Here is a 25843-nt window from a genome sequence, read left to right as displayed (position 1 = left end):
ATTAGTTTTAACACCCCTTCCCCCACTGCCCACCAGTGAACTAGATGAAAGACTTAAATGCTACATTTCATTAGTTATCTTTACCTAATTCTGCCATCATTATATGCCGGTGTCCCCCCAACGATGGATTTGATGAAGAATGGTTTGTTTCCAGTGTGTTCTTCATAACCTCCTACGATGCTGAAGCCAAGACTTCCAGATGTATTTCTTCGTAATACGATTTCTTTGCAGCTGTACAAATACCTGAAACAAACCAGACTAGTTAAATGTCTTAACTTCAGATTCTGATAAACCATTAATGATGAATCTGCCTTTTCATACACCCACAGAGTGTCTTCAAGGTACAAAATAGCAACAGAGTTCCACGGTATTAGCCACCAATGCTTCCTTCTGTTTTTTGTACTGCTGCTTGCCACAACCACAACCAGTTTTATCCTGAAAGTAAAATTACTTGTAATTTTGGGGTTAAAATAGCAAATAAATTGTTTCAGATGGTAAGAATTTATGCAAATAATCTAGCTGCAATTGAAAGTGATGGAGAAAAACTGTTCATGAATAAAGGAATAAAGCAGGTGAAAACACTTGGGTGTTGTTTTTCCCCATTCTTAGAACTTAATTAGACGGGTTTGAAAGAAAATAGGATGTTGTTCTTAGATGGGAGTGATCCATGTTCTGAACAAACGATGGTGTTTAAGACTTCTCAGTTGATTTAAGCTTGATCCATAATCCTGCATTCACTCTCATAAAATGTATTTGTTTGCAGAGGCAGTGGTTAGTTGGGTTTTTTTGAGCCGGGGGGTGGGAAAGCTGCTCTGTGCTGGCATGCTTCGTATTACCCCAGAGATCAAACTGACTTATCTTTATACTTCCTCATATAAATATATGCATATATCTATATATGTATATAGATATATGTATATGCATATAGATATAGTATCTATATATATATGCTAGACATAGAAACTCAACTGAGACTGCATTTAATATTCATAAACTATTATGCCAAAACCTGTATTTCATTTACCTTGTGTTTCATCAATACATCCTATGACTTGTTTTATCTTCCAGATAAGAGTCTGTGTGTGATTAACTGTGTCAAAAGTGGGCAGGCATTTATTATGGTGGCACATGTTGAAGCTAGGTAATTTCAAGGCCAGTGAAATGGGCCAGAATTACAAAAATCAGAGATGACATGGCGTGGAAGATGAGAGAAACCTATCCATGCCAGTCAGAGCTTTGGAGTACTGAGGCTGCTTGTTCTCACTATAATGATAAACACAAGATTATTATGGTAAGAGAACTGAAATCAGCTTCTCCCTCCGCTTGTCTTTTGAACATATGATACTGTAAGTTACGCTGATTCAAAGTTAGCTGAAACAAGGACTAGAGGAAAGCAAGAGTAACAAGGTTATTAGGGTCTTATACTTTACCTATTGCACTTAATTTCAATACCTGCTTTGTTTCCTTTTTCTTAATCAAGCAGGAAAAGAAGAATTAATTTCATTATTTACAAAGCAACAGAAATTTTTATCCATAGCAGTTCACCTACTCATTGTTAGTGGTACCCAGGAATGATTGAAGAGCCTGAAAATCCTTTTGCTATTCCAAATCTGAAGTTATAGCCTAGTCTATGGCAAGCAACTGTTACAAGATCTATTCAGAGACTTAAGGTTTCTAAGAAACAGCTGACACTTCTTCTGTAGAGGGATAAATATCTTAAAGACCAGTATGTCTAGCTTTTTAAAAATTTTATTTGTCAAATGATGCTTTTGCAGTATTTCACAGTAGGGCCTTACAGTAATACTAGATTAGTCCCCTGGGACCTACAAATATTCACCTGCTGCCAGGGTGGTAGGTATATAATATTTGCACAAGAATTCACTGGCTGCTAATGTAAGAAACAGGTGACATTTGCTTTTTTCCTTAGCAGCCAGGCATTATTACTTTACCATCTGTGGACTTCTTTAATCTGCAAAATCACTTAAACCCTCTATGTTTGATGGTACTTATCAAGGTCATGACCAAGTGATGCCAGGATTCAGCTATTAGTGCTCTTACCTAGTGTTGATTCTGGGGAGCAGGGGCCTGGTGCTACACTCAATGCCTTCGGGAGGACATTCAGCTAAAGCCTAACACTATAGAAAAGAAATACCTGAGCAGGTAAAGAGAGGAGAACAGAACACAGTGAAGACAAATGAGGCTTACATGCGTTCTGTACCTGCAGTCTGTAAGGCTACTGATTACATGGTCTTCATCCATCCAGAAAGCATAAATTGTTATTAAAGTGTGTGCTGAATCTAATTAAAATAGACACAGCATACCGGCATCAGGACTGTTCTCTCTGCCTAAGTAGAGGAAACACATGGAAAGCTAGGAGCAGCAGAGAGCTGCTGCTGTCCTGACTCTAGCACTCTGTGCTGCCTTTTGTCTTACTGAAGGGATAGGGTGTAACTGGCTGTAATGGCAAAGAAGTGAGGTAGGCAAGAGGAGAGGTGCTGGGTATGGGAAAATGGGAGGAAAGGGTTTTTCCCCAAGTGTTTATGTGTTTCTTTTTTTTTACTCCTGATACCCATGTTGGAAATTAAATGTTTTGAGTTAAATTCTCCAACCACGACTGTTTTGCCCTCAACAAAATGGTGAGTGAATTCCCTGTCTTTACTTTGACCAGTCAGTTTTCTTGCTCTTCTTCTTCCTATATCCTCTTGTTGGGGGTGTTGGATTGTGTGGGTGCTTGGTGCATCCGGCGTCCAACTGCTCACACAGGCCGTAGCCTGAGGAGTGGATAGGTGGTGTGGAAACAAAAGCCCCAGTCTGTGTGTTTTGATCCAGTTAAACTGCCATAACTCACTAAACTGCAGCTGGTCCAAGGAGAGCCATCTTCTGCCTTGGAAGAGAGCAGCTCACAGTGTTCTGCCTCTATCTTTAAATACTCTAAAAGCCGAGGACAAGGAGTAATTTGTGTGTGAACTTGCCTCAGATTCGAGGATAAACAGTGTCTAGACGCAGGGTCCTATCGTAAGAAATAATATAACTGAGCATCAGTTACTCATGCAGAAGGAATTTAAAAATGCCTGTTTTCAAGTAGTTAAATGTACAATTCCTGCTGCTTTTTACAAAGAAAGAGCCTTATGCTCTGGGAATGAAAACCAGCCTGACTTCAAGAGGGCTTCAGCAATGACCCCCTCCCACTCTCCCACCCCATTACAGTACACAAGTGGCAGTGGAATTTGGTAATATTTGCTAATTGCTCCCATCAGAGCCCTACAACCTGAATGGACTTAATTTGGGGGAGTTTCTGTCCTAATTCCATGTTTTATGCCCAGTTCTACCCCTGGTTTGCAGAATGACTTTGGCCACCTCCTATCTTTCTCATCTCATTCTGCAGATGAAGAAAAGCACTCGTGCGAAGTACCAGTGTTTGTAAATGTTATGACAGGAGGATCTATAAGTTATTTTTAAGTGCTAGCTGGGGGAAGGAAATGTGAGGAGAGCAAAGAAAGAAGAGCAGGAAAACAAGCAAGAGTAGAAGAAACATCATGGGGCTGGGGAAACACTTTTCACCAGCTGCTCCGCATTATTGCCTTTGTGCATGCTTCACAACAACATTTCCCTCCAACAATAAAGGCGACCTGTCTTCCTCAACAGCAAGCAATTAAATTAGCTACCCTGAAAGCCTTTGGGCAGGAATGCTTAAGGTCCTACATCACTGTTTCCTCCCAACACCCAGGCTGCAGCCCCTCCGCTCGCATGCAGGCCAAGTTTTGACAGATGTCAGATGCACATATGAGTCTATTTTATAACCACCACACACACTGGATTGTGCTACAGAAAGGACAGAGGAGCTGTTTATGCATTATCAAACCATAGAAAAGTGACCAAAGCCAGTTTTAAGATCTCACTAGGAAAGGGACAAAATTTAAGTGAGATGTACAAATGTTAAATTATGCCAGGTGCCTTTTCCAGGGCTTTGAGTTTTGATGTAAGGAATCAGATAACCTCTTGGATTCTGCTGCTACTGACCTAAGCCAGAAAAATTGTATAATTCCCTGACTCTCAATGTTTGTGTCTCTTGGCTCTGCCCATCTCTGTAACAGGTATGCAGTGCCTGGGAAAGGGGCAAGTTCTGCGCTAGCATGGAGAATGAGGCATTTGCAGTACCCCAGCCTCGAAAGTGAAGAAGGCACTTTTAATCATGTAACAATTATTAATGTTAGCCTGTTTTCTACTTCATCAGTCATGGATAGAGGTCTGTACACATCCTCTAGCATTTAGCTCAACTCAGCACATTTTATGGGACCATCCTTCACAGGATTTTCACCAAAACTCTGTGTGTTTGGAACAGAAAAGGGGACACTCTCTTATTCCCTCAGTTCCCTGAACCTGAGCAACCTTTGCCAAGATGGACCTGTCAGACATCTATTTGGACAGAGAATAATTTTCTCTAACAGCCTGGAAAACATTGTGAGACTGCTGGCAATACCTTGAGATCTAGTGGGATGTGATCCATGCCAAAAGCAAACTGAAAGCCAGATAAGGAAAGGTTAAATGCTCGACCTGGAGCAGAATGAGTTAATGTGGTACACTGTCCTAGTGAGAGAACTTGTTGAAGGACTTCCAGATGTCTGGTGTGGGCCCTGGAGAATCAAGAGTGAGAGGGTAAGTGCACTCATGCTGGGGAAGACTGAAGGCTCTGATAATACCTAATGAGCAAACCCAAACCTGATCCTTGTGCACCTCTACTCAACCAACCAGCTACTAATAAGAATGCAGTGCCCCTGTATTACCGTCATGTCTCATCTTTGCTGGTCCCTGTCTTAGTCTGATGTTCAAAGCAGTGTACCAGCTCAGCATACCAATCTCCCTACTTTTCTTTGACAGAGAAGGGCTGTGCTGTGCTCTGTGCACAGCATCGCAGCTGGGGATAGAGTTACAATGAACTCCTGTCTTCAGTCTTGCTGACACTAGGACTGATTTTCCTTCAGACTGAAGGGGTGGGAATGCCTTCACACAAGCAGCCTTTGGAGGAAGGGGGACAGAATGAGCTTAGAGACCGCTTTTGAAATAGAAAAACACCTTTTCTTCCAAAACTGCAAAGTGGAACTGCCTGATGTGAACCCTGGGTGCAAGCCTGCAGTACTGTGGAGCTCTGTCCTCCATTTCCGTCCCCTTGCTGAGGACATGGGGACGCGAGGCAGCTGTGGGTAGGCGATGATGGCCACGAGATTTTCTATACAGCCCAACAAAGGCGGGTTTAGGGCAGGCAGGGTGCAATTGTTTCAGTCCATCTAGCAACGGATGGTGATCGAAGGTAACTCAGCATCACAGGCTGCAGCCTATAAGACCTCTAGTCTGCTTGCTGAATCTCTGCTGGAAGCATTACCCATGCCCCAGTGCCTTCTCAGTGCTGCTGGTCAAGCTTAGGGGTGCAGAAGTGAGCAGAAATGAGGACCTCCCTGGGCCTGCCTGTCTGCAGCAAGACTGGGTGAGAAAGGTTTACAACTGCCTGGGGTAGCAAGTTAGAAGCCATCTGTTTACTGCTTTTCTCTCAGAGGAATAAGGATGTAGTCCTCTCCACTGCAGGAAGAACCTTTCATCTGTGGGGGACATCACACAGCCTGCTTTCTGCCCTGGCAATGCTCCAGCATGTGTGACACAATCATTACCCTCAGACCAAGCACCAAAACACATCTGGCTCTCACAGCAGACTTTGCTGCAAGGTGAATGAGGTCAAGAGCCAGGAGGAAAAGCACGTAACCTGGCATGCAAGACAGGGAAATGAAGAGAAGTCCTGAAACTGTGCCTAGAGCAAAAGCCCACCTGCCCTGCAGACCATCTCTTCATGCCATCCCACAAAAGAGAGCCAGACTCTGTGAACTGCTGACGGGGTTAGAAGTATGGGCAAAAGTAACTTGTAAGCTAACTTCTTCATGCCTTAAACACCAGTTCCAACTGTGTGATACTAGCTCCTCCTGTGCACAGATTCACAACATGACCTCATTGAATACTTTACAGAATGCCACTGAAGCTGCAGGTATACACCCTGCACACCGAGTGCCTTTGAGAGAACTTAACGACATGCAACGTGGCTTTATTATCCTTACTGAAATGACAACACAGCTGCTTCCCGTGTATGACAAACATACTTCTTTCAGTTGGGGGTGGGGTTAAAAGAGGTGATTCAGAGCCCCAGCCAACTGCACGCACTCTGCAACATCTGGGTAAAGTCAAACAGTTCAGCTGGATTTGGCTAAGGAGAAGGGCTATGCAGCTAGAGAGCTGAAGGAAGGGTAGCTCTGCCTTCTGCAGGGTGGTCGAGCCTAAACCCCAGTTCAGCAAGCTCCTGTATCCCTGCAACCTTTTCTTTTCACTCCCTAAGTGCCTGACATGTTTTAAAGATTGGAACAATTTCGGATCCTTTCCTCCTTTGCAAGGGGATCTGCATGTCTCTTTTGCCGTACACACATACCCATTTACAAAGGGGAGGTATTTAAAGTCTGTGACAGAGCCTGGATTTAATTAAGATGTCAGTGCAATGAATCAAGCCAAAAGAGAGCTGCCAGAAAACACAGATCTTGCCTCCCACTCCCCTTCAGCAGGAGGATGCAATCTGTAGACTTACCGTGGCAGCCCCAGCCACATCACCCAGGAAGGTGACCACTCGCTGCTCTCGGAGCTCGCCTGCATGGCCTCAGGGGCTGGCAGCTGGCCCTGCTCCTCCTGGGCTTCGCATGCTCTTATCTCTAGGGCTTTGAGCACCACCGATGAGTTGGTGTTCTTCAGCAGGGCGACGGCCTCGCTCCGGCTGACCCCCGTCAGCTCAATCCCATTCACGTTCAGAAGGATGTCACCTGAGACAGAAGAAAGAGACGATAAACTCTACCAGTGTTTCCTGACCCCCATGAACAAGCCAGTCAAAGCCATGGCCAAGAAGGTGCTGCCTGATGAGGCTGTTTGTTAATTCTATCAGTTAATGTGGATGTGAAGCATATGCTAGTGAACATGCCACAGGCATGAGGGAAGACACTAGATCCCCAAACACAGAACCATTGCTGGGCTCGATGGAGGCTTCTGTCGTAGTTTCTTGTCACATCATGTCCTGCACCCAGAGCCAAACAGCACAACTGGGGTCCTACTGTACCAACAAGCTTTGGTACTGGCACCAGATGCTAATCTAGGTCTCCAAAGCCCACTTCCAGTTAACAACTTTTGTACTTAGCCTGACCTTGAAACCTGAAAACTCAAAGGTGGTTTTCTCCTGGTGCTCCCTAAGCTGAAGACTGGTGCTCCAGCTGGCTCTTTGTAAGGTTTGCTTTGCGGAATAACATATCATTATTTAAATGTTAATGCCTGTTTGAATGTCCATAAGCCAAAACATCTTTCTGAATGCCTTTTTATAATGTAGGCATGGCAGCTTCAGAGAAAACGCAAAGATGACCTCAATTACTACACAGAGAATAATAAAGACACCATTAATGTCATGCAAGAGGCCACAGTGCCAAGTGCTCTGCTACCCTTTGTGGCACACTCCATGCCAGGGCTTCCCTGGGTGCCCTGTGCACTCCAGGCAGGGGCTGTGTTCACTGGCAGTACAACATAAACATTAAGCTCTTCCTGTGGCCTGCCCCAAAGGGATGGACAACATCCTAGAGGCTGCTCAAAACCGTGGAGGCTTATGGCACTGTTATAACATCATATATTCATTTGTTTCCAATTTTATCCAATTGACTAGGCTGAATTTTCCATGCTGCCTCGTAATGAATAATTTTTGGAAAATATATCCCACTGAGAGGCAGTCGTTTCCCAGCAGGAGGGAAGAGGAAACCCGCTGGTTTGCTCCTGTTGTCATGTTCATACATAGGTTTTGATGAACAGCTACAGCTCCTGCGAATGGGAGGTTCCCATGCGTGCTAGTGCTGGGTGCTGCAACAGAGGCTCATGGGGCTTGGCTGGGGTGGAGCTGTTCTGTCCCACTTTTGGATGTCTTCACTTCCTTCTCACTCAGCGTTTCCCTCCAGCTTCTGGGCAGTGACTAGGGTGAAGCTGAGCATAAGGGATGAAGGGCAATGGAACAGGGAGCTGTGTAGTTGATGGATGCAGGGTACCAAGGTACTTGGCTTTTGGAGATGTAACATCCTGAAAATGGAGTTTCACCATTCCTCTACTGCCTGCCTATTCCCAAAAGCCACCCTGATAAAATATGCTCCTCATCTTACTCGAAAGGCTTATTCATGCAGAGGAGGAAAAGTTATTAATTTCATCACTGTGTTACATCAAGAGCCAAATGGAGTTATGAAGCCAATATTTCCAAATATGATATTTAGCCACAAGGCACTAACATTGCTTCATATATGATGGGAATTCTACTCTTCTAAATTTCTTTCAAAGGCATGAATTATACGACAAACAAGCACAAAAATTTACATTTAAAACCCATGAAGGTTGCACAATGATTTCAGTAGTTGGGAGATGGTGATGCAAGATCATTTTCTTGTGAAAAACTTTTTTTCCCTATCGGAATATGCCTACATCCTACTTCACAGATACGGTTTCTCCTGCATATTATACCTTTTCTGCCAGCTGACTTGACACTGTCTAAGCTGATGTACCCCAAAATCTGTCGGATAGCTGAAGATGTCAGGGTGTCATGCTCTTTCACTATCCCTGTTTTTCAAAGCAAGCCTTTGAACTAAAGCAGGCTTTCAAAGTCCCCTCTTTTTACCTGTTTTTATCCTGCTGTCTCTGCTGATAACTCCTCCAGGTTCGACGCTTATCACATAGATAGGCAAATCCCATTCCCGGTTAGATGCTCCGCCTGCTACAGTCATTCCCAGCGATTCTGTGTGATCTTTCCGGACAGCCACCACCTTCTCATGACAGGTGACAGCATGAAGGGTGCTCTGTGGTGGAGAAAACAGCAACCGCAAACACAGTGGGCATGGGGACCTCCCTGACAGCTGACACGTATTCCACTGAAGTGAGTGTTCCTTGAGGGAATACCAAAGCATTTCTCAGCTGCAGACAGCAGCCCAGACAGCAGGCATGACTCTCTCCAGGGCTCAGGAGTCTGCAGAGTCAGAGCTACCACCAAGATAATCCTTGCTTTAATAGTTAAAGTCAGGCACTGCTCCCACCAAAATCAGCAGTATTTTAGCACTGAGACTAATAGAAGCAGGTCCTTGAAATGTAAATAAGGAATCTGACTAAAAAAAAAATAGAAGGTGTTCTTCACATCTTTGACTTCCAGGTCACAGTTCTTATCTTGTTGCTTGCAGCCTGAATGTCATCTGCATAGCTAATGAGAAATGGTCCACCTGGGGTAAAGGAATAAAGCTCTTGGGTACAGATCATAAGATAAACACTTCATTTGCTCTCCCAGATTCTGTGTTTCTGTGTAAGTTACTGGTGGGAATACACTTAGAGAATGTGTGTTTCTGTTCAGGAAAAGAGAAGGACATTTATAGAGCGAAGAGCCAGCAACTTCCAGGGTGTTCTTCCTGGTTCTTGTGCTTAAAAGGTCTCTTTGGGACAGCTACCTCAGCTGTCTGAGGACAGACATCCCCTTATTCCTCCCCCTGAAGGTACACACTGCTGGTCATGCAATAACTAGTGTATGAGCAAGGGTGAAAGAAACTCACAGGAAAGAAACTTAAGATGGAGAGGGAGCACAGGCTTCTGAAACAGCAATAAACTGAATGTCACGTTTACAACACACCCAGCTCTTACAGAGGAGTTTGAGAACCAAGGAAGCTTCTCCAGAAAATCTGGAATTTAATGTTAATTGCTTTGATTGCCTTAAGTATCAAGTTTGATTGCCTGGTATCGACTCCTGAAGATCCCAGCCCCTCTTGTAGGTGCAGCACCATACGTTCCAGGCGCACATGTAGGTATAATAGAAGGCTGCTAAATAAATTTAAAACGAATATTAAAAAAAACCCCACCATCCTTCTCATTCACAAGTGTGACCTCACATTAATAATTAGCAAAATTAATCTATAAAACTCATTTAAAGCCATATTAATCTCTTAGAAATCTGAGATCCTACAAAGATGTTCCACCTTAATTCCTTGGCCAGCAGCACCAGAAAGTGGAACAGGTCAGCCCACAGCTGCTGCCACAGTGATGATGATGAACAAAGGAAGACAGCAGCAAGAAGTTTATATGGGAATAGGGCAGGCTATATCTTTGGTTTGTGTTTTTTTTAAAGATGTATTTGGTGGAACTTGCTCTACATCAGGATTTCCATGATGCAACACTGACATCAAAACCCAGAACCTTCTAACAGCTTAGCAAAGGATCTCCAGGTGCACTAGCAGAACAGTGGCTGCCACAGAGCTCCAGGAACAAAAAGGCAAAGAGCTCAGTGGAAAAGGTCTTCTTTTAGTCACCAAGACAAAAACCAGACACAGTTGTTTGGACCTATCACATCTAGTCCATGCAGAACACAAGGCACTGCGTCAGAGCAAATGAACCTGAAAATTTCTGAAGGTTTTACAACATGCCCTTTTAAAAAATATTAATGTTCTAGTCAAGATAATTTTAACCTTTCACCTTTGTCTTTAAGGTGTGTTTTAAACAGCAGTTCTAGCTTTGTGCAAACGATACTTAATGTTTTATCCATGTATGTGCAAAAGTGTTATTTTTCCTTAGAAAGGAATGGTTTTCATCAGGAAAAGGCCACTTCCTGAAGCATGTGGGATAGGGGCAGGGGTAATTTTCACAAGAATGCAATCTGAAATTTTGCAGCAAAATACACAGTTAGAATTAGACTTGCAGCTCTGAGAGTTCAGAGCAATTCTGTTACTTATGCCATGTCCACCATATCTCAGACAACAAAACCATTAGCTGATAAACCGGCTAATGCTCTAGTTCTGAGGAATCATGGAAGGGAAAAACAGATTTCAAAGCAGTGCTTGGTAACAAATTGTGCTGTTACATTTCAATGAAGAATCGTAAAAGTACTGGTACTTGTATGCTCAACCATGTAGGACCAGTTTTCCTTTGAAGCTCCTCTTCCACATGTCAGTTTTTACGTGGTTGCAGATAGAAAGGAATTAGGGCAACTCAGCTGAGTCTAAGGCAGTGATGAAAGGAAAGTAAAGCCCTTCTTAGTAAACACACGTAGAGCTTTCTTTGAGGTACAGCTGATAATGAGTAAACCAGTTAAAAGACAATGTTTATCAGTGACTGCATTTCAATGCATTCTCTTCTAAACAATTGTCCTTCTCCCTCATTTTGAAGTGCCCTCAGAGGTCAGGATTAAAAACCCATAACAGTTCATCTCCTCCTTTTTTCAATTTTTTTTTCCCTTTTCTGTATATTTACTGGAAAATAAATATTTACAGCAGATTATCACAACATCAAAGCCATGACACACGTCTTGTAGGCAAAAGACAGAGCTGTGTGTGTATGGAAAATGTACTTCACCTGAAGATTAACCTGCTTAGATGGTCAGAAAGCACTGCCTGCTCCAACAACAGGGTGACAGATTTGCTTTAAGTACTAGACGATTTGTTGGAAAGGAGTAAGAAAACAGCTCCAATTAAAAACAAGTGATATTTAATTAATGGCAAAGCTCCCACTGACTTCAAAGAAATCAAATCTGGCCTGTTTATACATAACAGCCTGGCTTAACAACCTCAGCTCCATAAGAAAGTGTTTCTGACATCTTTTCTTTTCTGAATACAGGCAGCAGTCAGAACAGATTGGGCTATGCCTGCCCTATCTCCGTACACAGGACAACAGCCCAATGAGAGCCTGTGCAGGACAAGTCTCCCAGCACACCATGTGCCTGGAATCACTGCCACCAGGGAAGGACATGGTCACTACAGAGCGCCCTCCTCTTCCTCCAGCGCCTTGTTGGCTCCATGGCTGATTGCCATTGGCCTGAAAGCTGCCGCCCCACGGTTTCCAGATGGAAGCAGGCTGTCATGAGGGCAATGGCTTGGCCAAAAGTGGTTCCTGAGCCCTCATGTGAGCAAGACAGCTGCTGGAAGCTAGAGTTTATTCTTGGTGCTGAATACAGCCAAGGCTTGAGAGCAAATTTTAGCCCATGCATGCTTTACAGCAAGAACTGCTTCTCTCAGAGGCCATTCCCAACATGCTATTATCACGTCCTACAGTAAGCTCATGGGGCAAAACACACCTTAAAATTAATCAAATTCAAGTCAGCAATCTCTCTATCAATCACACATAATAATGCAATACCACTGACAGCAGCAGATAGCAGACTCATCAAACCACATACACTGGAAATTCCTCTGACAATAAAGCCCCTCCAACAGACATTGCCTTGGCTCAGAGGAGGGGGATGCTATACAGGACCCTGTATTCTAGGTTTGCAAGCACTGCTCCTGCACTAATGTCTATTTGAAAACAAAAAACATTTTAAGTCTGTCAAAGCCTACAGTTTGAAGATGTTGAATTGCAAACCATCTCCAGTTAAACCTTCAGCAAAAAAAAAGCATGAGAAATTAAACTTGACACATTCATACCCTAGAAAAGGACAAATAATAATCCAGTAATAGCTGCATCAAACCAAAAGCCCACAGTACCTGAAGCCCATCATGTCCACTGTCTGTCTCATCTTGTCATCTACTGCCAGAGTATTTTCTTTGATATAAGCCCTCTGCTGCACACACACTAAGCTAAAGGGAACTAGGAACAGCTCAGAGTTTTCTTTTTATGGGTGTGATCTTCCCTGGAAAGTACCCAAATGGTGGCATTGGGCAGAAGCTCACAGCTGCACACTCAATCATATGCTTATGTAGCACCCATCTCCTGTGGCAAATTGGAAATCCCCCTAAAAGCCAAGACCTATCCAACAAATGATGATCCATTAGTCTTTAAAGGATTACTGCAAGGTCAACATCTACCCTTCAATCTCACTACTGACCAAAATTGTGTTGGATTTAATAAGGATTCCCATCTTACACCTCTCTGTATAGGAAGAGAGAATGAGTATTTAGGGCAGTTTATGGGAGACAATGCCACGTGGTATCAATCAGATCAACACTGTAGAGCTAGGAGGTGCTTGGAGCTTCACTAGAAATCATACGGTAGCCACACAAACTAATTGCTGTCCTACACATATCCCCCTAAAGAAATCATTACTTCATTAGCAAGTAATGCCTTACAGATGCATGATTAGTTGGTCACTGTTTGCTGTTGAGTAGTAGCTACTGAGAATTGACTCTGCTCTCTGGTTTAACTCTTGCTGACCTAGTCTCACCTAACAAGGACTGTGATTGTGACTTCATGGAAAAGGAAAACTAAAAATAGATAAATAAACAGTAGTATATCTTTAACATATAAAACTACTGAATAATGTAGTTGGGTTTGTTTTGTTTTTTTTTGAAAGAAAAATGACAAATACTGAGCACCTATAGCATTTGTAAAATGCAGAGCTAGGCTTGTCTCCTCCTGGCTGACAGCTGTGCGCCCAGTCTGACAGCTGGGTGAACCCAAAGGTTTCTTTGAGGACTCATCTGGCTGCCCATGAGGCTGGATGGATTTAAACCAATCCTGCCTATCATCTCCCTGATGCACTCCTGCCACAGGTGGCCAGGGGAACCGGCTTGCAAGGGTTTGCATAAGTGCTGACACTCAGAGTGATTACTGTAAATTAGCCAGGCACATGACTCCAGTGAAATAAATTCAGCTTCTGCAAGGACATACCTTGTTCTGTCTGTAGTTGAAACTATAACATTGAGTAAACTCAGAAAAGGTATTTTCAAAGCTCTTGCTGCATTGGTTTCTGCTTTAAAACCTCATATATTTGACCATCACGGTCTCTCTCACTTCTGTGGGGCCTGGACCCAAAACACGTTGGCTCTCTGACTTATGCAAGTCACAGAAACACAGAGTGCTAGCAGTGGCCATGGAGGCCACAGCCACTGTCTGCCGCTGAGCTGCCGGCCAGGTCAGAGTATAAGTACCTTAAGAAATGGACAATGACTATTAATTACCTTAATTTTCAAGCAGCTTATGGGATTCTCTCAGGCCAGTGTTTAAAAGATTTTGTCTGAAGACTTTGCTTCAGACAGAGAAACTTCAGATAAGCCTTTTCTTTTCATTGGAGTGCATTGCCCTGAGGTGGCTCACACCGCTGCCCAGATCCATGACCATGGCCAAGATGTGGTGTGCACATCAGCCCTCTTCACTGCCCTTCACCTTCTCCTTCCCTCCCTATTCTAGGCAGGGTCAGGGCAGAAGCAGTGCATAAATAATGAGGAGCACAGCTTTTATGTTTCCATTGCAAAATAAGACATGTTTCTTCCAGTGACAGAAACCAGAGATAACACCCAAGACACCAGAACTCTCCTTGTCCTCCCAGTCCCCTGTCCCATGGATGTCAGAGCAACCACACAAGTGCTCATGTCCTCACCTTGCCGGGGTTGTTTCTCTCGGTGGGACAGGGCTGAGGGCTGGCACTGCTGTAACTCCAGCCTGTCTCCTGCAGGATGTCAGGGGGCTGCTGCCTGGTCTGCCGCGACACGATGAAGTGAACCTGCTTCTCACTGGCCTGCAGGGAAAGGTACAGCATGAATTCCACCACCCCGGCGCAATAAACCCCTGCACATCAACCCCAGAGGGCTCACATGACACAGCTCCTGTTCAAGCGTAGTTTGGATTTCCCACTGATGTGGTTGCAATGACATAAAGCATCAGTTCAGGTCAATAAAGACCATAAAAATCTACTGCCAGCTACTTCATAGTTCTTTTGGAAATTCGGTGTTAACTCTGAGAAAACCTTCTTATCCATTCCAAATTTAGCTGTAAGCAGTAATCCAGCACAGTGAGTGCTAATCAACTTACACCTTTGTACACCACTGCAGAACAGCAATGTGCCTGCCACAGTAGAGAGATGGACAACCAGAGCTCTGAAAAAGCTCTCATTACACTAACCCTGTAATGAGGGAGGTGTTCAAGCCATGGCTGGTGGAAGTAGGGAATAAAAGATGTAACTGGGTACACCTGCATGCAACAAGCCTGATCAATGCAAGGCAGCTTAAAGAAAGGAATGTGCAACCATTTTGAGAAGTAAAATCCTACTGTACCAGAGCACAGAGAAAAAGGGAGGACACAAGCAAGCACACAGTGTAGTGGAGTTTAGGATGGGAAATTAGCACAAACTCTTGCTCTAGGAACAGAAACTGCAAAAACACTTAACCCAAAATAAGCTCAAAATGGTTCTGGGCCTTTTTTGCACAATACGGTCATAATTCTTATGTGCCTGAGAGATGCTACAAAGCTTATGTTATGAGTTATGTTTTTTTGATATTTTTAAGGCTTTCTGTGTGTTCCTGATATTTGTGTTATTAATTCTGTGTACTGGTGAATTTTTAAACAATTAATTTAAAACAACATACTGAACTGAAGTGCAGAAATAACCTCAATGCTATAGAAGCATTCTCAGAAGATAAAATATTAATCCTTTAATCTCCTGTCCAGGCTAAAGACCCTGATGCTCTGGCAGGCAGGAAGGGATCTCCAGAGGGAGTTCTGCCTGGCTACTCACAGGTTACTACTGGTGAGCTGCTCTGTATCTAATGTGGAGCCCCTGTGAGCACCCCTGGAGCTGCAGCAGTGATGCTTGCTGGTACCACAGCCCCCAGGGCATCAGACCTCCAGAGCCGGTTGTTGGTGTGCTGGGGAGAAGCTCCAAAGGAAGCTGGCACTGAACAAGCAGCTGGAAACCATACCCAGATCCAGTTGTGCTATTGAAATCAAATCTCCCACAGACAGTTAACAGAAGCCAGAGGAGGCCCCTGGGGTTTGTGTTGTTATAGTTTGGTTTGTCTTCTCTGGACCTGGGTTCAGCAGTGGCAGCTGGGAGTTAAAAAGTGCCTTTGAAAAATGTCACTGTAGTTAAAAACCAAAAGCAACCTACCTCTCCTAAACCTCCATCTTCAAGCCTGAAATCTCCATGTTCAGGCTGTGCTAACTCCAAGGACGGTGATATCTCAGTGAAAAAAGTGCACTTCTTTGTTACTTGCCCAGTATCTTGGGGGATCCCAGTTTTTTCACAAGGAAATTTAATCTCCACGGATCCATTATACATCATTTGATGCATACACACATATTTCGCAATAACTTTCTAGGTGTTTTTACCATGTCTGTTTTTATGGAATGTTAATTCCTGGACTACAGACTCAACTGGTACCCAGAAGCAGAATGCTGTGTCTCTGATTAAAGGAACTCATCTGGTACCCAAAAGCAGAATGCTGTGTCTCTGATTAAAGGAAACTGCCCTGGTCCCTAGTTGTAATATCACTGAGATAGACTGGACAATACAAGACTAAACCTCCTACGGGCACATGGCCTCACAAAAATCAGTTTTCTCTAAAACAAACAACCTCAACTTACGCAACTTCTGTTTAAAACTCGTCTGCTGCCACATGGTTAGGCTCAAAGTTGGTTATTTAGAGAAAGGTTGTAAATGTGATTAATTCCATTAGAATGACTAGCAAAAGTTCAACAAGAGTCTCCACTGCAATGTCGCATTTGTCTCCAGGTCAGTCAGGTTGAATAATTTCTCAGAAGTCCAGAGTGCCTTAAGAAGTTACCCAAACAACAAGACCAGCTTTAGTATTTACGTACTTCCAGATAAAACCCATTAACACATCAGAATATTAATGACTGCTTCATTCTGACCCCTGCTTCCCTCGTAGTACTTGTCTTTCCCACAATTCCTTCTCTGGATATTACGCTGAAGCAAGAATTAAAGAAATGAGGTTAGCTTTGAGACTGAATACAACAAATAGCTGAAACAATCTACTAGTATTAAAATTTGTCTTACAGCCAAAGCAAACCAAGCAGGGAGGCAGAGACCTGGTGGCAGCTTCTGAGCATCTAGTAGGCAAGCGACTGCATCCTAAAGAAAGGCAGCAGTGCTATTCTCAGCAGAAGCCGCCCCATCTCTTGCGGGGATGATGGAGCATGGATGTGCTCAGCATCACAACCTGCTTTCTGCTGGTGGTGGTTGTCATGATGGAGACACATGTGTCTGTCACAGCTGCTCTGAACTGTGGTGGGGGAAAGAGGGAGGGAGGAGGGCGAGGATCTGGGGGCAGTAAAGTCTGGCTCAACCCTTGCAGCTCAGCTTGTTGTGCTCACATGAATGCCCACTGATCTGTTACCTTGTTCCTCTTCTTGTCACTCTCATGGAAAACAGATGTGGAATGTCACGTTATTTAGACTAAAAGTGCCACATCTGACACAAGGCCATGACTAAAGATGATGCGACAAATGCAAAGCAGCAAACTCCCAAGTGTCACGACGTGTGCACGTTCCTAATTAGGACGTACATGTTTTCTTCATTCCAGTTCTTGTGGCTGAGCTTATAAACAGACACCTAATCCACTGATTCAACAACTGCTTCACATATGCTAATATATAATTGCTAACGGCCTGGAGAATCAGATTCATCTCAATTATTCATTATTTAGAAGTCAAAAGTAATCCAATTGTACAGAAATCTGATGTTCTCCCATCCGTGCTTGTCCTAACAAGCCACCACCACAACCTTTCAGTGTTCCATTTTTAAAGAAACCAATAGTATATTTGAAACTTCCACCACAACTAATTTGAAGACCGTAGTGTGCTGTGAGTGGCAGCAGACAGGATACTGTTGAGAAATCAGAGGACACAGTAAAACATCCCTTCGTGTAAGAAGCAAATGCAAACCACTTGTGGCTTCAGCATAATGGCATAACATGGAAACAGGAAAGGCAAATGATAATTGATGAAAAAAAATGACAAAAAAGACACAGGTTCCAGGAATTTTGCGTTAGACAAATGTGATTCATGGAACTCACATCAATGCAATGTAACCCAGGCTGTTTAGAAACCCAAGTCTCCCCTTTGATGGGCATGTTGTTTAAATTCCCAGGGACTGGTGTGCATTTCAAGCATAATTATAAATAACATCCACTCCTTGGAACCCAATAAGAGCTTTAGCTGTGCTTTTAAGCACTTGTGTGTGAATGGTCTCGTTAGTCATTTTTTCCATTTTATCTCTAGCTTGCATGTGTTTTTTGCTTATGAAGCATTGTTGCCTTGTTTTGTAGCCAGAAAGAACCATTCCAAGAATACCAAATTTTTAAAAAGGTTTTCACTCCAGACTTATTCCCCTTGAAGAATTTAAACCTCCCTGCCCCACTGCCTTCTGCTCCCAGTTAAGAGAGACACAAAAGTAATCCAGAAAGATGCTGGATCAGAATTTAAACAACTGGCATTACGCAAGGGGATGCCATTGTCTTTACCTAAGCTATAAACTTCCCAGTAAAAGCTGGCTACAGCCAACTGTGAACCTATGCTAAAGGAGGAATCCTTTCCACAAATGCATGAATTCGAATGCTTCTTTCAATCTGACTCATGTTACCCTGATTATACCTGTCAAAATGGGGAACCAGCCAGCCTGGTTTGACATCTTGTTATGGAGGCGTATGAAATTCTCCAATATGTGAACATTCTGCATGCCTCCAAATGCAATGTAAAACTGCACAAGTATAATAACTGCTATAAATAAAAGATACAAGCAACAAAAGATTCTTGGCTTTGCTTTTTATGTTGAAGTTTTCCAAAAAGGTAGGATGTAAAGGAAGAAAAATGACAATGTTTCTGGAGGGGAAATGAGGCAGAAGCTGACTGATTTTGGAGCTGAGAAAGGCCCAGGGCTTTTTTTCCTGACAGTTTTGTGGTAAAACTCTTCGGTGCATTGCAGAAGCACCCCTTTAGTTCTCCACACAATTCTAAATAAACATGTATGAAAGCTACAGATCCATTATTTCCAAACATCTGAATTTCCATATGCTGGATTTCAGTAAGGAATATCTACAAGATATGGATTACCTTCAGTCATGAAACACACTCATATGACAAATCACCGAGCCTGGGAGCCTGGGAGGTTGTTTATCCTGAAACATGCTGTCTATAGCCTTAGGCTGCTCTGGTTCGCTCCAGGGTTGCAGCAGGAATTACTGTGGCTCCTTCTGAGCTGGAGGAGCAAGGACTCAGCTTGACCCAGAGCTTCCAAGGTGCAGGCTGGCCTGCCTTTTGGCAGATGTAATCACTCTTTGGTGATGCACGGAAGGCATGGGAGTTTGATCTGTGCACTACAAAGCCTGATGGTAACAGGCATCACTGCAAGAGTCCATGCCCATATTCACCCTAGCACCTACAAGCGAAACCAAGGAGCTTTTAGAGTTTTAAATTCCCACCTGTGTTTGACACATCTCCTTTCCTCTCACAAATACACACACACCAAGTTTGGCCCCTCCTCTGCAATGGGTGGGACAAATCACACTGCTGGGTTCCTGCAAAGTTCAGAAACTGGGGTCAAGATGGTGGTGACAAACCTGTATCAGCTGGGCTGCACTCTCTGGACTGCCGTACCGATGGTCGTGCCCATTGATGGCCAGCACCCTGTCATTCTCCTGAAGGTGTCCATCACGGGCAGCCACGCCGCCTTCCAGCAAGTTGAAAATAAATACCCCTGGCTCATCGGCCCTGCGGACCAGCTTTATTCCCAGCTGCTCATCCGGACTGCTTTTGTTTAGCACAACATGGAAACTGTCATCCCTATTGCAGTGAGCATCAAGGGGAAGTCCACTGTTTCGGCACCGGTACCTCTGCTCTCGGAGCACCGTCAGTCGGAGCACATGGCACGGTCGCTTCAGGATTGACAGGGCATAGTTGTGAGGCACATTTTTGATGTCCATGCCATTCACCTGGAAGACAGAAGCGTAAATCAGCAGCAGAAAGACCGTCTAATTTGAATTGGCACTGGAGAAGGCAGCTCTATTTACACAGATGTCTTCATACAAAATGACATGTGCTATTTCAAACTGTGTCACGCAGGAGGCCAAGTTTGCAGTGCAGAACACTCTTCCCCCCAAGGAAAGGACGTGCTGTACAGACACTTTCTGCCTGTATTTTTCCCCTTTCTTCCTGATAGTCTCCAGACATACATGTTATTTTTCAGCTTTATTATTGCTCCTTCCCAAGCTCCAATATCCTTTCATATATCTTAGTTTTATTCCACTAGCTTCTGATTTCAAATAGCCTTGCCAGCCTTTCCTTTCACTCCCACCACTTTCCTGCTGTTTCTCTTCCTCATTATCTCCCAGCTCTTTTAGGTACAGTAAAAAGTGTTCCCACCTAACGAATCTCTAATTAAAATGATTAAAAGATTCTCAAGAAGAAGTTTAAATGCCCTGCATATTTGCTAGTAATCATGCTGATTTACCACACCAGAGAATTGGGCTTTTTATGTTTCTTAGTGTTTTCTAATAAGATTTATCTCGTATGGCAGTAAAACTGCATAACTGCCACTTCTTTAATTTGGAGGGGGGGGGGGGGGGGGAATAAAGATTTAAAGGAAGAGCTTCCAGTCAATCCTGTCATGCCCATGTGTGTAAGAGTGACTAGGCATTGCGCTTTATCACTGCTAAATGAAGACCTTTTGCAAGGTTGTCATTCACTGCTGGCTGGAAAACCCGAATCAGACAAGTTATTTTCATGTAGTTTTACACTGCACAGGTTGAACCACTTAAATATTAACAAACCTCTCCAAAGTGCAACAGAAATGTTCCCCAGCACAGACAAAAGCATTCAGCTGGCATTTGCTTCTGCGGACTGCCTGCCTGGGCATGACGGGGCTGTCCCTGCTGCAGTATGATGGGGAGACTGCACCCCTAGAAACACAGCTCAACCACTTTTAAGTTACCAGCTTGAGTACTGGAAATAGCATGACCTGCAGCAGCATGGGGCTGGAATTGCTAGGAATCCTTCCTAAATCTCTGGGCAGCTAGCCACAGCCAGGGAGAGCTTTGCCAAGCCCCTCCATGCTGCAACCACAGCTTCCCACTGCAGTTTGAATGTGCCCTGGGGGAACAGTTTTGGCTGAGTGATGCCATTAACTGTGCAGCTCTGTGCTGGCACCAGGACAAAAAGCCTCCCCAGAACACATGACTGGGTGACACTCATCCATCCAGCTACCCCTGGAACACTATTCTGAGGTATGTTTAAACACTGCCAGAGCAAAGTATGCCCACATCATGATCCTGAAAAATCCCTTTGGCCATGGTCTGTCAGACATAAAACAGAATGCATGTCACAACCCTGGTGTCCCCCAGGTGCCCTCAGCTACCACTGCAGTCACCAAAAGCTAGGAAAGCATGATGGCTTACAGGTGGTGCTCTGAACTTCAAAGGATTGTATCCTCAATAATTACATACATGGAATATGTTGTAGAAGTCAGTAGGGCTGGGAGGCCTACTCATTAACCCTATCAGCCAGGCATGCCAGAGCAGGCAGAAAGACGGGCATCCAGAGTCACACCTGGAAGATGACCCTGAGATATGGATGCCAGACCTTGCAGTCCACCCTATTTCCAGCTCCTGCAGCCTTACCCCAAAAATGCCACATGGGTTAGCCTTGGTACCAGCAGAAGTCTACCCATGGGCCATGTCCAAGTGTTCACCTGTAATTTGGAAAGCCTATGCTGAGCTCTTTGCAGTCTCTGGCCTCACTGTCGCCAAAATTTGAGCTAGATCATTTAAGTTGCTTGAGGTATATCTGGGTGAGCTGCAGCTGTATCTCTGTTTTGCAATGTGAATATACCTGTGCATTCCAACTACACAAGATCAAAGCAAGAAAAGGAACTAGTATTTTCTGTTATCAATCTTTTCTTCTAAGGACTGAAGCATTAATATAATTTTGCATCCTCGCAGAACTTCAAGTCACTGGAGCAGCTGAGAGTGCAGTTCCTATTCAGAAGCTATTGCTGAAGCAACCACTCATAAAATACAAGATCTTTAAACATCTAGCCTAATTCTTGTTCACCTGCTATACATTTCTACAGAAAGAGAAGCAGAAGTAGCGTCCAACAGCTAATGCCTGAATGCTGCTCAAGTTTTATCTTAGAGATTTCACCTGTGGCTGCTGGTGGAACAACACTCTCAAAATAGATCTGGCAGTGTCTCATACAGAGGAGGCTGAAATAACTTAACCCCGATCAGGCCCCTGCCACCTATCCTGGTGTAAGTGGGATGTAAGGCAACGGTAACCTCACTAACTATGATTTAAGCCCACAGTTCAGTAGAAACAAACTGGGCAAAAAGCCCAGCCTCCGCTTTCAGAAAAAATCTTTTGCACCAGTGGGTCAGAAATGCCAGCAGTCTATTGTGCTACATTGCACTTTGGAGCTACCATGTTTGGTTAGATAGCAGAGAGACCCGGCAGTGAATGGGAAAAATAAACAAATCCATGAGCCTCAAGCTTTGTTGAAATGAATGAAATCATCACAGCATGCAGAGGTGCTGAAAGTCTTTTTGCATGCATTATTCTATCCACACAAACAAGCCACATTGCAAATCTCATCTCAGGATTGACTTACAGCATCTTATTCTTGTACCTCCACAGTACTGTACCTTTAGTATCATGTCTCCAGGCAGCAATCTTCCATCTCTGGCAATTACCCCGTCTCGATAAATATGCTGTATAATAATGTGAACCAAAGGAGTCTCACTGCCTCCCACAATCCTAATGGCCAGGTTTTCATGGGGATCGGTACGGTTGATCTTAATGCAGGTAATTTCCCCATCTGGAATCAGGTGATACAACCTGGGAAAACCTGGAAATGCACATTTCAAGGTATTTATTTGACATCACAGCTTTGGTTTGTTAAAACATGTACTGCACAACTTCAAGCACCTGCCCGTTATCCAAACTAGGTTGTATGCATGGATGTGACTTACTAAGTGGGGAGGAAAGGACACATATACTTGCTGAGCAGACTTGAAGGGATCTTCTTTTAATTAACACATTCAAACTTCCTTCTCCCCCTCTTACCTCCCCAAAACACAGCCGTAAATCTTTGATGTAATCCAAACAAATGAAATGTACTTTAAAAGAGTTACGTGTGCTAATATTTTAAGGGAACAAAATACATTTTTAGTCACCAGAGACCATTTTTGGTGCTGAGGGCTGGGTGATTGGCTCGTGACATCCAAGGGAGCATTTTCTTTACCTTCAGCTAATAGAAAGGTTAAAGTTTCTCAGGCAAACCAAAGCACACAGCAGTTTCCCCCTAAGTGAGAGAAAGCTTTTGAATTTTTAGTGTGCAGGTCCAATCCAGCACTCATATGAAAAACCTGCAAGTCAAAAATATTAAGTGCTAATATTTTTTCAGTACCTATTTTAGAAATGAAACCACAGTGACTGTTACTGAATAGTGGTGAAGTGTTAGATGAAAATTAACAGAGCAGTATCCAAGAGAGGAGAAATATTTTCTACTACAGAATTAGTGGACAATAAAACGGCAAGACACCAAAACCTCTGGGAAGAGAGCAAACAGAAAGAAAGAACAGGAAAAAAAGTATTAAGAAACACCATGTTGTATCCCTTACCACTTCTTTGATCATATGTTCCTCAGGGCAGGGAGCTGTCTTCTTCCACGTCTGTCAAAAGCACCTACCGGTAGCACAGACTTCGACTTTGTGGTTTTACACAGAGTTGACAGGCAATAAAAATCTATCTAGTCATCTATATAGCCTTCATATACTCATATCCAAGTATTCATTTAGTTTATACTCTTGTAGTAGCAGCCTCTATGATAATACGAGTTTACTTCAGTTTTGCACACAACTTCAATGTCTCAGGAATGGAAGGTCCTTTATTTTCCCTGTACTCCGCTATTATCTGAACACTATTTGCCCAACTTGTAACTTGTGCAGTTCTCTCTAGCCTGAAGGGTGGATTGACTCCATCTAAATTCAGGCCTTTAAGCTAAATGTATAGTTTAAAGATCTACTTTTTCTCTCTTCCGTTATTGCACGTGGGCACCCAAAGGTAATGATACCCACTTCACCACTAAATCATCCCTGGACGTGCTGAACTCTCTCCACTGCTATGTTAGAAGAAAGAGGCAATTAACTCTGGCATCTCAGTGGGGTGCTTAGAGTCAGATGATTCAAGTACTGCTCAAAAATCACCAAAGGCCTGATCTCTACAGCAGGGTGTGTACATTTTACACTCTCAATGTGGTTATAAGGATATTTCTATGTAAAATTGCAAATGATAATCTGGATCCCCAGATCTAATCTGCACAGAAACAATGTAAGTAAATATCTCTGTATATTCTGAGTACTACCAAAGCAGTCCTATAGCGGAAATAATTCAATTTTCTATTGCATGATTCACCTCATGTTATAACAAACTGTCCTTTTTGACACAAGCACTCATTCTCCCGTACTTCATTCTGAAAGCTTTTCTAAAGGAATTACCTGGTCATATTTCTTGACCATGGAGAACTGTGGACTGAACAAGCTATTGACACTCTCATATTTTAGTCTGTGATTATCCCAGGGCAAAATCAGAGCAATGTGTCAGTGAACAAGATGTTTATAGAAGTTCCTTTGCATCTTGAACAATGCCTTAACTGGTTTATTAAGTCTTGCAGTGGCACTTGGCTGACTTTCAATATGACTTTAGGCAGATTCATTTAGAAGATTTTTTTAATCCTCAATTTCTTTCCAAAGTGTGCAGTCTACAACAGAACAAATCTTTCCAAGATATTTTTCTTGTCAGTCTGCAAGTCACTAAGATTTCTCTTCATAACAGATGTACTGCTTCACCTTTTGTCTTCATTTGATTATTTTACCAAATGTAGCATCACAGAATCATAGAACAGTTAAGGTTGGAAAGGACCTTAAGACCATCAAGTTCCAAGCCCCCTGCCATGGGCAGGGACACCTCACACTAAAACCATGTCACTCAAGACTCTGTCTAACCCTGCCTTGAACACCTCCAGGGATGGAGCTAACTGTTCTATGATTCTATGATTCTGTGATTCACAGCTTCCTTGGGCAGCCCATTCCAGTGCCTCACCACCTTTGCAGTAAATATAATTAATAAATTATACCATTTTCTCCTCAGATGGGCCAAGCAACCAAAACAACTCCATGATCCCTTAATTTCTGTTCTCTTCATTAAAGACTTGCCTCTTGTTTCATCCCAGAAACATACATGGATGTTTCTATTACCAACAACTTAAACTGTCACAAGTGAAAGGCCAATGTCTATTTTGATAAACTAACACTAAGCTTGACAAACTAAAGGTATAAAATACGTAAATACATATATTTTTTAATGAGAAAATTCACAATCACTTTTTCACCAGTCTGCATACATTGCGTGCAGATTGGTCAAAACCTACCAAGCCTATTTCAAGATGAAGCCATGCCTGGAAATCAGTGTCTTTAACTTGAATTTTTCTAAGGTGTATACCATACCCAGAAAAGGAAGACCCTGTTTTAGCACCTGGCTGCATACAGTGAATGGTTGCATACAACAGCCAAATTTAAGGGACTCTAACTGGGTTGAAGGCCTGTACCACTCACATATACCCAGCCTGTTGTGTGGCTGGAGCATCAGTTTGCACAGACCCATTTCCCTTATACTTTCAGTTAGAATTCTCCATTCTCTTTGATCAGGTTTTCCAGAGCAGGAAAACCCAGGAGTATTGCATACCTTTCTTTACCATTTTATATTTCCAGTCCTTAAATATCGAAGAGCTGCTGAATCTAGAAAGAAGTAAGCTTTCTGTCTTGTTTTTGGTGATTCTTGCAGGTGTTTCCACAGAGTGTTGTGGTTTTGTCACCGGGGGTTGTATGGAGCATTCTGAATCTGTCAATATAATAAAATGTCATCTGCATTCAGAAAGATTGTGTGAGCTTTTCCCTCAAGCAATATTTTATTTATATTAGTGTGCAATTTTATTGCTATTTTCACACATCCTGTTACAGTAACAAGTAACATTGGAGAGATCAGCTTTACACAG

General features: G+C 43.2%; 1 protein-coding gene across 7 annotated transcripts in view; it reads right to left on the bottom strand.

The window, feature by feature from the left end:
- LNX1 (ligand of numb-protein X 1) overlaps nt 1–25843 on the bottom strand; it is an 80950-nt gene that overhangs the window by 1278 nt on the left and 53829 nt on the right. For 5 of the 7 annotated variants that reach the window (XM_062607054.1, XM_062607064.1, XM_062607075.1 and 2 more), the window contains 7 exons: nt 25534–25689; nt 22434–22636; nt 19359–19730; nt 14384–14521; nt 8720–8897; nt 6620–6848; nt 85–243 (listed from right to left, as the gene is read on the bottom strand). In XM_062607054.1, the coding sequence (XP_062463038.1) occupies nt 85–243; nt 6620–6848; nt 8720–8897; nt 14384–14521; nt 19359–19730; nt 22434–22636; nt 25534–25689 (1435 nt within the window). The remainder of the gene's footprint in view (nt 1–84; nt 244–6619; nt 6849–8719; nt 8898–14383; nt 14522–19358; nt 19731–22433; nt 22637–25533; nt 25690–25843) is intronic. The other 2 variants (XM_062607084.1, XM_062607098.1) reach the window with 1 other exon arrangement.

The sequence above is a fragment of the Pezoporus occidentalis genome, unplaced genomic scaffold (assembly GCF_034315485.1).
Source record: "Pezoporus occidentalis ecotype Australia unplaced genomic scaffold, CSIRO_AGI_Poc_V1 ctg1, whole genome shotgun sequence".
NCBI lineage: Eukaryota > Metazoa > Chordata > Aves > Psittaciformes > Psittacidae > Pezoporus > Pezoporus occidentalis.
Note: the sequence above shows the minus strand (reverse complement) of the source record. Positions and strands in the feature narration are given on the sequence as shown.